This window comes from Thalassophryne amazonica, chromosome 19, assembly GCF_902500255.1.
Source record: "Thalassophryne amazonica chromosome 19, fThaAma1.1, whole genome shotgun sequence".
Taxonomy (NCBI): Eukaryota; Metazoa; Chordata; class Actinopteri; order Batrachoidiformes; family Batrachoididae; genus Thalassophryne; species Thalassophryne amazonica.
This window is the reverse complement of record NC_047121.1, coordinates 29,409,881-29,424,020: the sequence shown is the minus strand read 5'-3', so window position 1 is coordinate 29,424,020 and position 14,140 is coordinate 29,409,881. Positions and strand designations below refer to the sequence as shown.

At 39.5% G+C, this 14,140-nt stretch overlaps 1 protein-coding gene across 1 annotated transcript in view; it reads left to right on the top strand.

Annotated features, from left to right (window-relative positions):
* The window catches only part of LOC117532351 (D-glutamate cyclase, mitochondrial-like), a 41,733-nt gene extending 31,286 nt beyond the window's left edge, over positions 1 to 10,447 (top strand). The window contains 3 exon segments of the mRNA XM_034195664.1: positions 2,277 to 2,437; positions 5,012 to 5,198; positions 10,438 to 10,447. Of these exon segments, the coding sequence (XP_034051555.1) occupies positions 2,277 to 2,437; positions 5,012 to 5,170 (320 nt within the window). The 3' untranslated portion in view covers positions 5,171 to 5,198; positions 10,438 to 10,447.
* The last annotated feature ends 3,693 nt before the right edge of the window (positions 10,448 to 14,140 follow it).

The window sequence follows — 14,140 nt, the reverse complement described above, 5'->3', positions numbered from 1 at the left end:
TCCTTTTGAAAGAATCCAAGTGACATAGGGCTGCTCTTGAGTGTACCATTAAGTGTTGGTACATGATAGCCACCATTTTTTGAGGTACAGTAGTGTTCAGAATAATAGTAGTGCTATGTGACTAAAAAGATTAATCCAGGTTTTGAGTATATTCCTTATTGTTACATGGGAAACAAGGTACCAGTAGATTCAGTAGATTCTCACAAATCCAGCAAGACCAAGCATTCATGATATGCACACTCTTAAGGCTATGAATTGGGCTATTAGTAAAAAAAAAGTAGAAAAAGGGGGGTGTTTCACAATAATAGTAGCATCTGCTGTTGACGCTACAAAACTCAAAACTATTATGTTCAAACTGCTTTTTTATCAATCCTGTGAATCACTAAACTAGTATTTAGTTGTATAACCACAGTTCTTCATGATTTCTTCACATCTGCGAGGCATGGAGTCAACCAACTTGTGTCACCTTTCAGCTGTTATTCCACTCAAAGATTCTTTAACAACATTCCACAATTCATTCACATTTCTTGGTTTTGCTTCAGAAACAGCTTTTTGATGTCACCCCACAAGTTCTCAATTGGATTTAGGTCCGGGGATTGGGCAGGCCACTCCAAAACATTAATTTTGATGGGTTTGAAACCAAGATTTTCTTGTTTTTTAGTGTGCTTGGGGTCATTGTCTTGTTGAAAAACCCATTTCAAGGGCATGTCCTCTTTAGCATAAGGAAACATGACCTCTTCAAGTATTTTGCATATCCAAACTGATCCATGATACCTGGTATGCGATATATAGGCCCAACACCATAGTAGGAGAAACATGCCCATATCATTATGCTTGCACTACCATGCTTCACTGTCTTCACTGTGAACTGTGGCTTGAATTCAGATTTTGGGGGTCGTCTCACAAACTGTCTGCAGCTCTTGGACCCAAAAAGAACAATTTTACTCTCATCAGTCCACAAAATATTCCTCCATTTCTCTTTAGGCCAGTTGACGTGTTCTTTGGCAAATTGTAACCTCTTCTGCACATAGATGAACAGCCTATAAGTTTTGCCCCTGCGTATAAGTTTTCCCCTCTCCAATCAACTTTTTAATCAAACTACGCTGTTCTTCTGAACAATGTCTTGAACGTCCCATTTTCCTCAGGCTTTCAAAGAGAAAAGCATGTTCAACAGGTGCTGGCTTCATCCTTAAATAGGGGACACCTGATTCACAGCTGTTTGTTCCACAAAATTGACGAACTCACTGACTGAATGCCACACTACTATTATTGTGAACACCCCCTTTTCTACTTTTTTTTTTTTACTAATAGCCCAATTTCATAGCCTTAAGAGTGTGCATATCATGAATGGCTTGGTCTTGTTGGAGTTTGTGAGAATCTACTGAATCTACTGGTACCTGTTTCCATGTAACAATAAGAAATATACTCAAAACCTGGATTATCTTTTTAGTCACATAGCACTACTATTATTCTGAACACTACTGTAAGACACTAAAGTTTTGTCGACTGAAATAAGATTAGCCTCCTCTGTACCAGGCTAAAAACGTTAGTCAGGTGACGTGAAGCTTTAGCCGACTAAGCGCTTTGTGCAATGACTAACGTCAAAAAATGAGTCAACTAAGTGAGTTTATTCAAGTAAACAAGATTAGACTACTTTATGAAACCGGGCCTTGTGCGTACAGCTCTCCTCACACACAGCTGGTGAGTTAGCAAGCATTGACTACAATGGTGGTTGTTTCCTCTGTCACCCCAATCTCTTAAGCCCAATTTTTGTTACTCCATATCTGCAACTCTGTAGCCACCAAGAGCCTTCTGTGTCATTGCAGATCCCCTCCAAGCCCCTCTCCATAGCCTGACATGCACCTCCCAAAAATTGTAACTGCCCATCAAGACAAGTTCCTCTAACTACATCATTTCCGGGGTCTAAGTTTTCCGGTTTCACAATCAACGACTTTCATGGCCACAGCCATCATGGGGTATAGTAGGCCAGTCGTCACTAAAAACATTTCACCCCCTACTGTTCTGGTGGTGAATTGCATTGTGACACCCACCAACGCCTTAACCCTGACGGACAACTTTGAAAGGTTCATGACTGCATCTAAACGATTGCGTCGTCATGGAGTAGTAGAAGCAAAAACGGCCTTTATGCTGTAGACCACAGACGAAATGCAGGTGGATCCAGTGGGTTTTGAGAGTTCCTGTCACATAGGTTGTCGGTTTGTTCTTTAATCTTTATTATAAATCATCCCCCCCCCGCCCGCTCCCAACACCTGCAGGGGTCTCTAACTGGGGTGGATATGCCGTAGCGTGTGGGCTGTACCTGCTTTATAACTGCCCCACACATCAACATTATCTCAGGAAAGGACTAGGACTGGAAAGCACAGTGTCCCCAGACCAGCTCCAGGATTGGACAGCTAACCTTCCATCTGTGGAGAAGGTCGGTGTCTCTCTCTCTCTCTCTCTCTCTCTCTCTCTCCCTCTCCCTTCTCTCTCACACACACACACACACCCACACACACACACACACACACACACACACACACACACACACACACACACACACACACAGAAAGAGATCTCCAGATCCGTTAAGTGTCTCCATAAGATGTAAATACTGATAAATGTAAGTGATGTGAGTAATGAGCCAACCTTGACAAAAAGGGATTAATAAAGAGACTGAAGTTAATTTAAAACCTGACCCACCAGCATAAATTCTGCAATTATGGATTTATCAGTGATCATACTGCACACATAAGGTTTCCATGAAGGCAGAACAGGAACTATTTTGTGTTTGCCCTCTGACCATGATTCATGAGCAAAGCCTATGTAGAAGGTTCAAACTTTAATTCATTTAATTTATATAGTGCCAAATCACACAACACACGTTAGCACATTGTTGGTCAAGGCACATCACAAGGGTGTAAGGTCTAACGTTATGTCAGAGTGCACTTCACCATTTAAGTGGGAAGAAATACCAGCATGAAAACAGCCGCATCATGAGGAATCTTGCAGTGAGGCGCTGCCACTGTTTTCTGAAAATGCTTCTAAATATTTGTTTCTTCAGTGAAATCAGGCTTTAAAAAACTTTTATTTTTATTTATTTATTTCGTTTCAGAATAAAATGTTTCAACCTTTCAAATTGCATTTTCTGTTGGCCGACTAAGGAAGAAGTTCAAATTTCCTTTTGCACATTATTATGTGGAATGGGAGTGGAATGGTCTATTTGAAGAGTTTCAGTCAGGTTTTAGAATTCATCATAGTACAGAAACAGCATTAGTGAAGGTTACAAATGATCTTCTTATGGCCTCAGACAGTGGAATCATCTCTGTGCTTGTTCTGTTAGACCTCAGTGCTGCTTTTGATACTGTTGACCATAAAATTTTATTACAGAGATTAGAGCATGCCATAGGTATTAAAGGCACTGCGCTGGCGGTGGTTTGAATCATATTTATCTAATAGATTACAATTTGTTCATGTAAATGGGGAATCTTCTTCACAGACTAAGGTTAATTATGGAGTTCCACAAGGTTCTGTGCTAGGACCAATTTTATTCACTTTATACATGTTCCCTTAGGCAGTATTATTAGACGGCATTGCTTAAATTTTCATTGTTACGCAGATGATACTCAGCTTTATCTATCCATGAAGCCAGAGGACATACACCAATTAGCTAAACTGCAGGATTGTCTTACATACATAAAGACATGGATGACCTCTAATTTCCTGCTTTTAAACTCAGATAAAACTGAAGTTATTGTACTTGGCTCCACAAATCTTAGAAACATGGTGTCTAACCAGATCCTTACTCTGGATGGCATTACCCTGACCTCTAGTAATACTGTGAGAAATCTTGGAGTCATTTTTGATCAGGATATGTCATTCAATGCGCATATTAAACAAATATGTAGGACTGCTTTTTGCATTGCGCAATATCTCTAAAATTAGAAAGGTCTTGTCTCAGAGTGATGCTGAAAAACTAATTCATGCATTATTTCCTCTAGGCTGGACTATTGTAATTCATTATTATCAGGTTGTCCTAAAAGTTCCCTGAAAAGCCTTCAGTTAATTCAAAATGCTGCAGCTAGAGTAATGACAGGGACTAGAAGGGAGAGAGCATATCTCACCCATATTGGCCTCTCTTCATTGGCTTCCTGTTAATTCTAGAATAGAATTTAAATTCTTCTTCTTACTTATAAGGTTTTGGAATAATCAGGTCCCATCTCATAGTACCATATCACCCTAATAGCGCTTCACTCTCAGACTGCAGGCTTACTTGTAGTTCCTAGGGTTTTTAAGAGTAGAATGGGAGGCAGAGCCTTCAGCTTCAGGCTCCTCTCCTGTGGAACCAATGCTCCCATTCAGCTCAGGGAGACAGACACCCTCTCTACTTTTAGATTAGAGCTTTACAACTTTCCTTTTGCTAAAGCTGATAGTTAGGGCTGGATCAGGTGACCCTGAACCATCCTTAGTTATGTCGCTATAGACTTAGACTGTGCCTGGGGGGTTCCCATGATGCACTGAGTGTTTCTTTCTCTTTTTGCTCTGTATGCACCACTCTGCATTTAATCATTAGTGATTGATCTCTGCTCCCCTCCACAGCATGTCTTTTTCCTGGTTCTCTCCCTCAGCCCCAACCAGTCCCAGCAGAAGACTGCCCCTCCCTGAGCCTGGTTCTGCTGGAGGTTTCTTCCTGTTAAAAGGGAGTTTTTCCTTCCCACTGTTGCCAAGTGCTTGCTCACAGGGGGTCGTTTTGACCGTTGGGTTTTTACGTAATTATTGTATGGCCTTGCCTTACAATATAAAGCGCCTTGGGGCAACTGTTTGTTGTGATTTGGCGCTATATAAATAAAATTGATTTGATTTGATTTGACTATAGTTAGTCATGATGGATACAAAGTCATTAGTGAATGTTGCCGTGCTGAAGTAAATTGGGTAAAGAATGCAGTGTTTGTATTCTTTGTATTTGTCTTCTGAATCATATGAAGTAATAAGGTATATGTTTAACCTTCAGGAGGAGTCTTTTCTTTCCACGCTGGTGAATTTTGGAATACGAAGTGGGAAAACGGGTCACCTGGCCATGGAGGTGGACGGTTTGACCTTTCACCCAACACACTCTGACATCATCACCAGACTGTTGGAAGTCACAGTCAGCTCTCCCTCTAGCCCTTAACTGCCAGCCCATCTACTCTTAACGTAAAGTGCACCTACCATGCTTTTTTGGTCACTGATTCACACTATTTTGTGATAGTATGTGTTTTGTTCTATTGAAAAAAAACATGTTGAACAAGAGCAATCAGAGATTTCTGACACTAAGGGTTAAGGAGGACTCAAAATAAATGATATGTGATTCGCATCGTGAGCCGGACTTTACCTGGATCCGGATTCCACAGCACAATGGAATAATTACATATGATCCAGAATGGTTCGACTGATCAAGATGTTGCAACCTGATATTTGTGATGTTGTATCCTTCTGCTGCAGAACCTGTGTATTGAGCCGGTGTCGCTGTCCGAACGGTCCCCCCTGCCTTCACTATGCATGCGTCATTTGGGACCACAGCACACTTCTGAGACCGACTCTACACCCAAAGCAGTCAAAGGGATTAATGTGATTACTAACCATCAGATGACAAGTTAAAACCTCTTAAATCATTCTAAAGTCAGTTTTAAGCAGAAATGAGGTGATAATCAGTGAGTCGTTACCTACGTTCTGAAATGACGTAGGCACAGCTGCAGCTGTGGCGTTCTGATCGCTTCCTCCGTCTTTTATTATGAAATTATGCTGAATTTATGTGGAAATGATTGTTGTACAAAAGCTTCAGATATCTGTCGCTGAGATAGATGATGACTGGAGTGCAGTTTGAAGCAGAAACAAGGTGATAATCAGTGAATCACTGGTGATGCTCAGAAATGACGCTGCTGAGTTCCGAAATGACGCATGCGCAGTGAAGGCAGGGCGGACCGATTTTTAGAGGGGATCGTTCGGTCGGCGACACCAGATCACTCCCAACATCCAACACTACCAGGGTCTTCCTTTGTACAGTAGCCACATGTGATTTAAAGTTTGTCAAGATCCATCAAGCACATTTGAGATGATCCTCAAAATGGTGAAAATATAAGAAATGATCCAGAATCGGGACCTTGATCCTGATCCACTCCAAAATTTAATGGAGTCTTTCATGGGATAATATCTATCTGTATTCCAAATTTGGTGACAATCTGTGAAGTAGTGTTGATGTAATCCTTCAAAGCCTATATCAAGTGAAATCTTGATCCACAATCTGGATCCGGATCACCTCCAAAATTTAATGGAGTCTTCCATGGCCTAATATCTCTCTGTGGTGAAAATTTCATCAAAATCTGTGCAGTAGTTTTGACATAATCCTGCTAACAGAAACTCTGACGCAATGAAGGTGACAGGAACGGAATTCCCTACAGATTACGACAGCCTAATAATACAACTAATAAGCAAAGTTGCTAGTCGCTATCTCAGCAGGAGCATCAGCAGTGTGGCTAATGGTCTCACTAGTGTAATTTCCCCCTGTTCTTTATGTAACTTACTGCCCCTTACAAGGAACCACATCGATATATTCCTCATTTTGAATTTATTGAAGGTCACATTGAAAACCAGGCCTGGGTCCTCACTGATGGCGACCATTTTGTGAAGGACCCAGAAGATGCCTTGCACAGGACTTTTATACCATGTGAGCATTACAGTGGGTGTGGTTTAGTCTACATGTTACTGGCTGTCACAGATAGGGGAGCCCTATCCGTATCTAAAACTTGCACATGCGTGATGGAAGTGAAACTTAAGGCCTAGTTCAAAAATAATGAAGCCTAACTGCTGAGTTGCATTGCATTTGTCATGAACAAGCCATTATTTTATTTAACACCATCCAGATTTATCTGTGAGTTGCCTATAGTCTCTTTGACAGGTACTGAAAATTTCATGGAAAGATTCTGCACGGTTCCAGAGATATGCACGAAATTTACCCCATAAATAAAACATTTTTCATCAATTTTGTGTGACATTGATATTTAGCATTATCATTTAAAGTTGAATGTTAAAGAAATAACCTTGTATTTTGTCAGTTTGTTTGTTTGTGCTTCATACTAACACACAATAATATATTTTTGTAAAGGTAGAAATGTCATTTCCTTTTTATTTTATAACAAACATATTCGGTGAAATAAATTAAGCACACATGGGTGCTGGTGAGAAAAAATTTTTTTGACTGAAACCTTTTTGGCGTTGGATATATTGTGCGGTGGAGCCGCGCAACACGAGCCCCAAAGGTTCAAAGTCCCCTGGGGGTCCAGGGGACTTGATAGGACAAGTGTATGATTTATCAGCTGTATTTTTTCTTGTATCTCATGAGTGCTGGCTTATGAGTATAGGGCAGATTGTTGTTGTAATATGTGATAATGAACAGTGTGGCTCCCATCCATTATTAGTTCTGGACCGTCCCCACTGGATCGGCAAGTGTCATCTGTGGAGACATATGACCGCTTTGGTATGCTGCCCTTTTGCTGTGCTCTTTGAGAGCTCCTTTTGTCAGAGGAAGGTTGTCATGCCTAAATCTACCTTTCCTTGTGTAAACGTCCTTCCTAGCTTTGCCAATATCCATATGTTGATTTGTCCTGTCATATAAAAGAATGACAAATCTTTCCAACAGAGTGAGAGTTTCTTCACTAATTGTGTTGATGTTCTCTGACAATTCATTGAATGCACCAGTCACCTTTGGATACACTCTCCAAAGTGCAGCAAAGGCAGACACTGTATTGCTTCCTGTGAACATGTGGAATCCTGGTAGCAGTTTGAATCGTGGTGATCACATTGCCATTGCAATGTCATGGACTAGGAAAAGGCGGAAGGGCTTCCTGGTCCCAAAGGCTACCCACAACTCCTGAACACCAATCCTTTCAAAGTATGCCACTGTAAGGACCACCATGTCTGTATCCACTGTTCTTGTTAAGATTTTCTGGCTACCCTTCTTTGGCTGCATCAGCTGCATGAAATATGAGCCTTGTTCTGCCTCTTGTGACTGCATGGGCCTCGGTATTCACAGTCAGCTGGTTGAGTACACAGGGACATTTTTTCCCATCAGTGGTGTACACTACTTCTGTCTCTGGACTATCTACAACAGCATGTGTCAACAAACTGAACAGCTCTGCTTTGTTTTCACGTACGCAGAGAAATTTCTTGTGGTTATTAGGGATTTTGGATGTTTGACAAACTCTCCTTCTGGTTCCCTTTCCTCTCTTTTTCCTGGTAAATGCTTTCAAGCTTTCAGGTATGTAGGAATCCCATATCACATCAATGCTCAAGTATCTAATTGTCTGTTAATGTTTGGTACTAAGACTGTGGAGGCATATTCACCGAAGGTTTTGGCTATTCTTAGCTCCAGTAAGTGCACTGCAGCTGCACCATCCAAGATTACTGCATCCACTGTTGGAGAATTAGACACAATGCTTCTAAGATCTTCCAAACACGGTACAAGGTCTGACTTAGTGCCTGTGCGCAATTTCCATGATCTGACAAACTTGGTGGATAGGGATGGTTTTCATACACGACCTACCATCCCTGGTTCTCAAGACCAGGCACCTAAGTGGCTCTACTCTGCTCTTTTCTACTCTCCTATTTTACTCTTCCTTTTTTTTTAGATATTTAGATATACCTTTGTATACTGGCATAGTTCCACCTTAGAATTGGAATATAATATACAGTAGTGTTCAGAATAATAGTAGTAAAGGGGGTGTTCACAATAATAGTAGGGTGGCATTCAGTCAGTGAGTCTGTCAATTTTGTGGAACAAACAGGTGTGAATCAGGTGTCCCCTGTTTAAGGATGAAGCCAGCACCTGTTGAAACATGCTTTTCTCTTTGAAAGCCTGAGGAAAATGGGACGTTCAAGACATTGTTCAGAAGAACAGTGTAGTTTGATTAAAAACTTATACGCAGGTGCAAAAAATTATACGCTGTTCATCTACAATGATCTCCAATGCTTTAAAATGGACAAAAAAAAAAAAACAGACGCGTGAAGAAAATGGAAAACAACCATCAAAATGGTAGAAGAATAACCAGAATGGCAAAGGCTCACCACTGATCAGCTCCAGGATGATCAGAGACAGTCTGGAGTTACCTGTAAGTGCTGTGACAGTTAGAAGACGCCTGTGGTGAAGCTAATTTATTTGCAAGAATCCCTGCAAAGTCCCTCTGTTAAATAAAACACGTGCAGAAGAGGTCACAATTTGCCAAGAACACATCAACTGGCCTAAATAGAAACGGAGGAATATTTTGTGGACTGATGAGAGTAAAATTGTTTTTTTTGTGGTCCAAGGGCCGCAGACAGTTTGTGAGGTGACTCCCAAACTCTGGAATTCAAGCCACAGTTCACAGTGAAGACAGTGAGAGCATGGTGGTGCAAGCATCATGATATGGGCATGTTTTCTCCTACTATGGTGTTGGGCCTATATATTGCATACCAGGTATCATGGATCAGTTTGGATATGTCAAAATACTTGAACAGGTCATGCCCTTGAAATGGGTGTTTCAACAAGACAATGACCCCAAGCACACTAGTAAATGAGCAAAATCTTGGTTCCAAACAAACAAAATTAATGCCTCGCAGATGTGAAGAAATCATGAAAAACTGTGGTTATACAACTAAATACTAGTTTAGTGATTCACAGGATTGATAAAAAAGCAGTTTGAACATAATAGTTTTGATTTTGTAGCGTCAACAGCAGATGCTGCTATTATTGTGAACACCCACTGTTCTACTTTTTTTTTTACTAATAGCCCAATTTCATAGCCTTAAGAGTGTGCATATCATGAATGCTTGGTCTTGTTGGATTTGTGAGAATCTACTGGTACCTTGTTTCCCATGTAGCAATAAGAAATATACTCAAACCTGGATTAATCTTTTAGGTCGCATTGCACTACTATTATTCTGAACACTACTGTATAAGATTTACCTTACTGAATTTTCATGAAAAAGTCTTCAAGGTTAACGGCTCTGGTTTGGCATGATGCACAGAGTCGTGATGCGAGGGTCACGATCAACTTCTAGAGCAGAAGTTAAAGGCCAAAATTGGAATGAAAAAATCTTTATCAGATCCAAAGTTACAACATTTGAGCTAGTCATATATGCTAGAGAAACCTTTGCTACATATAGGTGGCACCACTCATCATCTATCTTCATGCAAAATTTGATACTTGTTTCCAAAAGTGCACAATATGCTCTCCTGGCAAAGCCACTAGACTATAACGAACTACATAAGTTACATATTCTGGTTCTATGACATCATTCTTTCAGAATAGTTCTCCACAAAAAGACACAAATCTGGCATTTTCAGATTTATGTGATTAAATAATAATTCACTCATAAAAGAAAATAAACATTGATAAACAGAACTGATCATTTTACACAAATGAGTGTAATCATATTTGACATGTTCACATATTTCTTCACATGCGTGAACGTGATGTTCAACAACATCACGTTCGACAATGTCATGATGTCATTGCACTGTAATGAGTGTAGTCGATTTGAAGTTGCTGAAATGGATCGGTTTTTGCTGCCCATATATCCACGAGTGGAACAGGAAAGAAGTTAAATCTGACACCTGAAGAACTTCCTGAGGAACAGCAGTGGGATCGACCAAACCTGTGACCTGGGGGAACTTCCTACTAGTCCCTAGGGTCTACTAGTCCTAGTATTAAGGAGAGCATGTTGAAATTGTTTTTACATTATGGTAGGCTACGTGTTGCACTAAAGTAGGTTAAGTAGTGTTACAAAATTGTAACAATTTAAAAAAAAAAAACATTTAATTGTGGTGACTGATCATATTTGTTGATTTTCAATTGAGCAGATTTATAGACAACAGTTACCTCTCCATTCCAAAATACCAACAAGAAAAAATAAAGGAAAAAACACAATATTAAAAGCGGAAAATGCTGCATCACACAGCAATGACTCCAAATTGTTTTCTCTTTTGACTCAAGTTACTAAATAAATGTTAAACATTTTTGAAGTGATTTTTATATATATATATATATATATATATATACACTATGGTCTCCCCTAAAAATTGGTCCGTCCAGCCTTCACTGTGCATGCATCATTTCGGACCACAGCAGCACATCTCAGTCTGACACTCTTTACCCAAAGACATCAAAGGGAATAATGTGATGATAAGTAAGACCCTTCGGCTGCTCCCTTGTTTGCACTCGGGGTTGCCACAGCAAATCCAAGGTGGATCTGCATGTTTAATTGGCACAGGTTTTACGCCGGATGCCCTTCCTGACGCAACTCCACATTACATGGAGAATGTGGCAGGGGGTGGGATTTGAACCCAGAGCCTTCTGAACTGAAGATCACAGACATGACACAAAACTAAAGTCATTTCAAATGGCAACTTTCTGGCTTTAAGAAACACTATAAGAAATCAGGAAAAAAAAAAAATTGTGGCAGTCAGTAACGGTTACTTTTTTAGACCAAGCAGAGGGGAAAAAAAAAATACGGAATCACTCAATTCTGAGGAAAAAATTATGGAATCATGAAAAACAAAAGAAAGCTCCAACACATCACTAGTATTTTGTTGCACCACCTCTGGCTTTTATAACAGCTTGCAGTCTCTGAGGCATGGACTTAATGAGTGACAAACAGTACTCTTCATCAATCTGGCTCCAACTTTCTCTGATTGCTGTTGCCAGATCAGCTTTGCAGGTTGGAGCCTTGTCATGGACCATTTTCTTCAACTTCCACCAAAGATTTTCAATTGGATTAAAATCCAGACTATTTGCAGGCCATGACATTGACTCTATGTGTCTTTTTGCAAGGAATGTTTTCACAGTTTTTGCTCTATGGCAAGATGCATTATCATCTTAAAAAATGATTTCATCATCCCCAAACATCCTTTCAATTGATGGGATAAGAAAAGTGTCCAAAATATCAATGTAGACTTGACTGATGACAGCCATCTCCCCAGTGCCTTTACCTGACATGCAGCCCCATATCATCAATGACTGTGGAAATTTACATGTTCTCTTCAGGCAGTCATCTTTATAAATCTCATTGGAACGGCACCAAACAAAAGTTCCAGCATCATCACCTTGCCCAATGCAGATTTGAGATTCATCACTGAATATGACTTTCATCCAGTCATCCACAGTCCACGATTGCTTTTCCTTAGCCCATTGTAACCTTGTTTTTTTCTGTTTAGGTGTTAATGATGGCTTTCGTTTAGCTTTTCTGTATGTAAATCCCATTTCCTTTAGGCGGTTTCTTACAGTTCGGTCACAGACGTTGACTCCAGTTTCCTCCCATTCATTCCTCATTTGTTTTGTTGTGCATTTTCGATTTTTGAGACATATTGCTTTACGTTTTCTGTCTTGACGCTTTGATGTCTTCCTTTGTCTATCAGTATGTTTGCCTTTAACAACCTTCCCATGTTGTTTGTATTGGTCCAGAGTTTAGACACAGCTGACTGTGAACAACCAACATCTTTTGTAACATTGCGTGATGATTTACCCTCTTTTAAGAGTTTGATAATCCTCTCCTTTGTTTCCATTGACATCTCTCGTGTTGGAGCCATGATTCATGTCGGTCCACTTGGTGCAACAGCTCTCCAAGGTGTGATCACTCCTTTTTAGATGCAGACTAACGAGCAGATCTGATTTGATGCAGGTGTTAGTTTTGGGGATGAAAATTTACAGGGTGATTCCATAATTTATTCCTCAGAATTGAGTGAGTCCATATTTTTTTTCCCTCTGCTTGGTCTAAAAAAGTAACCGTTACTGACTGCCACAATTTTTTTTTCTTGATTTCTTATAGTGTTTCTTAAGCCCTGAAAGCTGCCATTTGAAATGACTTTAGTTTTGTGTCATGTCTGTGATCTGCTTTTTTTCTACAAAATTAAACAACTGAATGAACATCCTCAGAGGCCGGTGATTCCATAAATTTTGCCAGGGGTTGTGTGTGTGTGTGTATATATATATATATATATATATATATATATATATATATATATATATATATATATATATATATATATATATATATATAACCCACATAAATTATGCCAATCTAAAAGTTATTTCAATTTTGTACAAAGCACATTATTTTCTCCCCCAGCATTCATTGGTCATGCTGTATCATTCATTACTTGTCCCATATATGACCTATTGTATTGACGTTTGGGGAAACACGTATAAAACAAAAACAAATTCAGTTTTTCTGTTACAAAAGAGGGTTATAACCAATTGTTTGCTTGTCTGGGTATTTTGAAATTTCAAGATTTGGTTGATTATTTTACAATACAGATTATGTACAAAGTTAAAAATAATCTTTTGCCTCTACACGTTCAGGAGTTGTTTAAAATGAAGGAGTCCAGTTATCATTTGCGAGTAACATTGAGATTTGAAAGAAGAAAGATTTGAACTACTGTTAAAAGTCATTGTATTTCTGTAAAAGGTGTTAGAATATGGAATAATTGTGCTGATAGTATTAAATCATGTGGTTCATTGGTACGTGTTAAAAGGCTTTATAAAAATAATGCAATTTCTCACTATAGTATCGTTAGGCTGATTGTTTTTGTGGTTCTTTTTTGTTTACTTGCACATCATATATTTGATTGTTCTGTTCTGTTCTGTTATTTTCTGATTGTTATCTCATTTTGAGTGTATTTAACTGTGTATAGTACCTGGTGTATGGGGTGGGCGTTTATAAGCTTTTGCTTCAGCCCGTGCCCTTTCGGCCGCACCCAATTTGGGAAATCGTTTGAGTTATTGTTGTATTTTCTTTTGTTTTTTGATTTGTTATGTTAGGAAGAGTTTTTTATGTTGGTATTTTGTTCATGTGCGTGCTGAATAAACTTATTCATTCATATTACACTGCAAATATTCTGACAGTAACCCCAGTCTGACTTTTTCACTGCTCTGTTTTCTCGTTTCTTCTTTGCCTCTTTTCAAACTTTTACTAAGACCATTTCAAAAGATTAACCACATCCAGCAATTCTTCAGCTGGACTTCAACCTGAGTGAGTGAACAAACACCACACACTGTGTGACACACATGCTTTAAATTCCCACACCCTGCCTCATCAGAGCCACACCTCCCATCTCTCTACTTTGATCAAA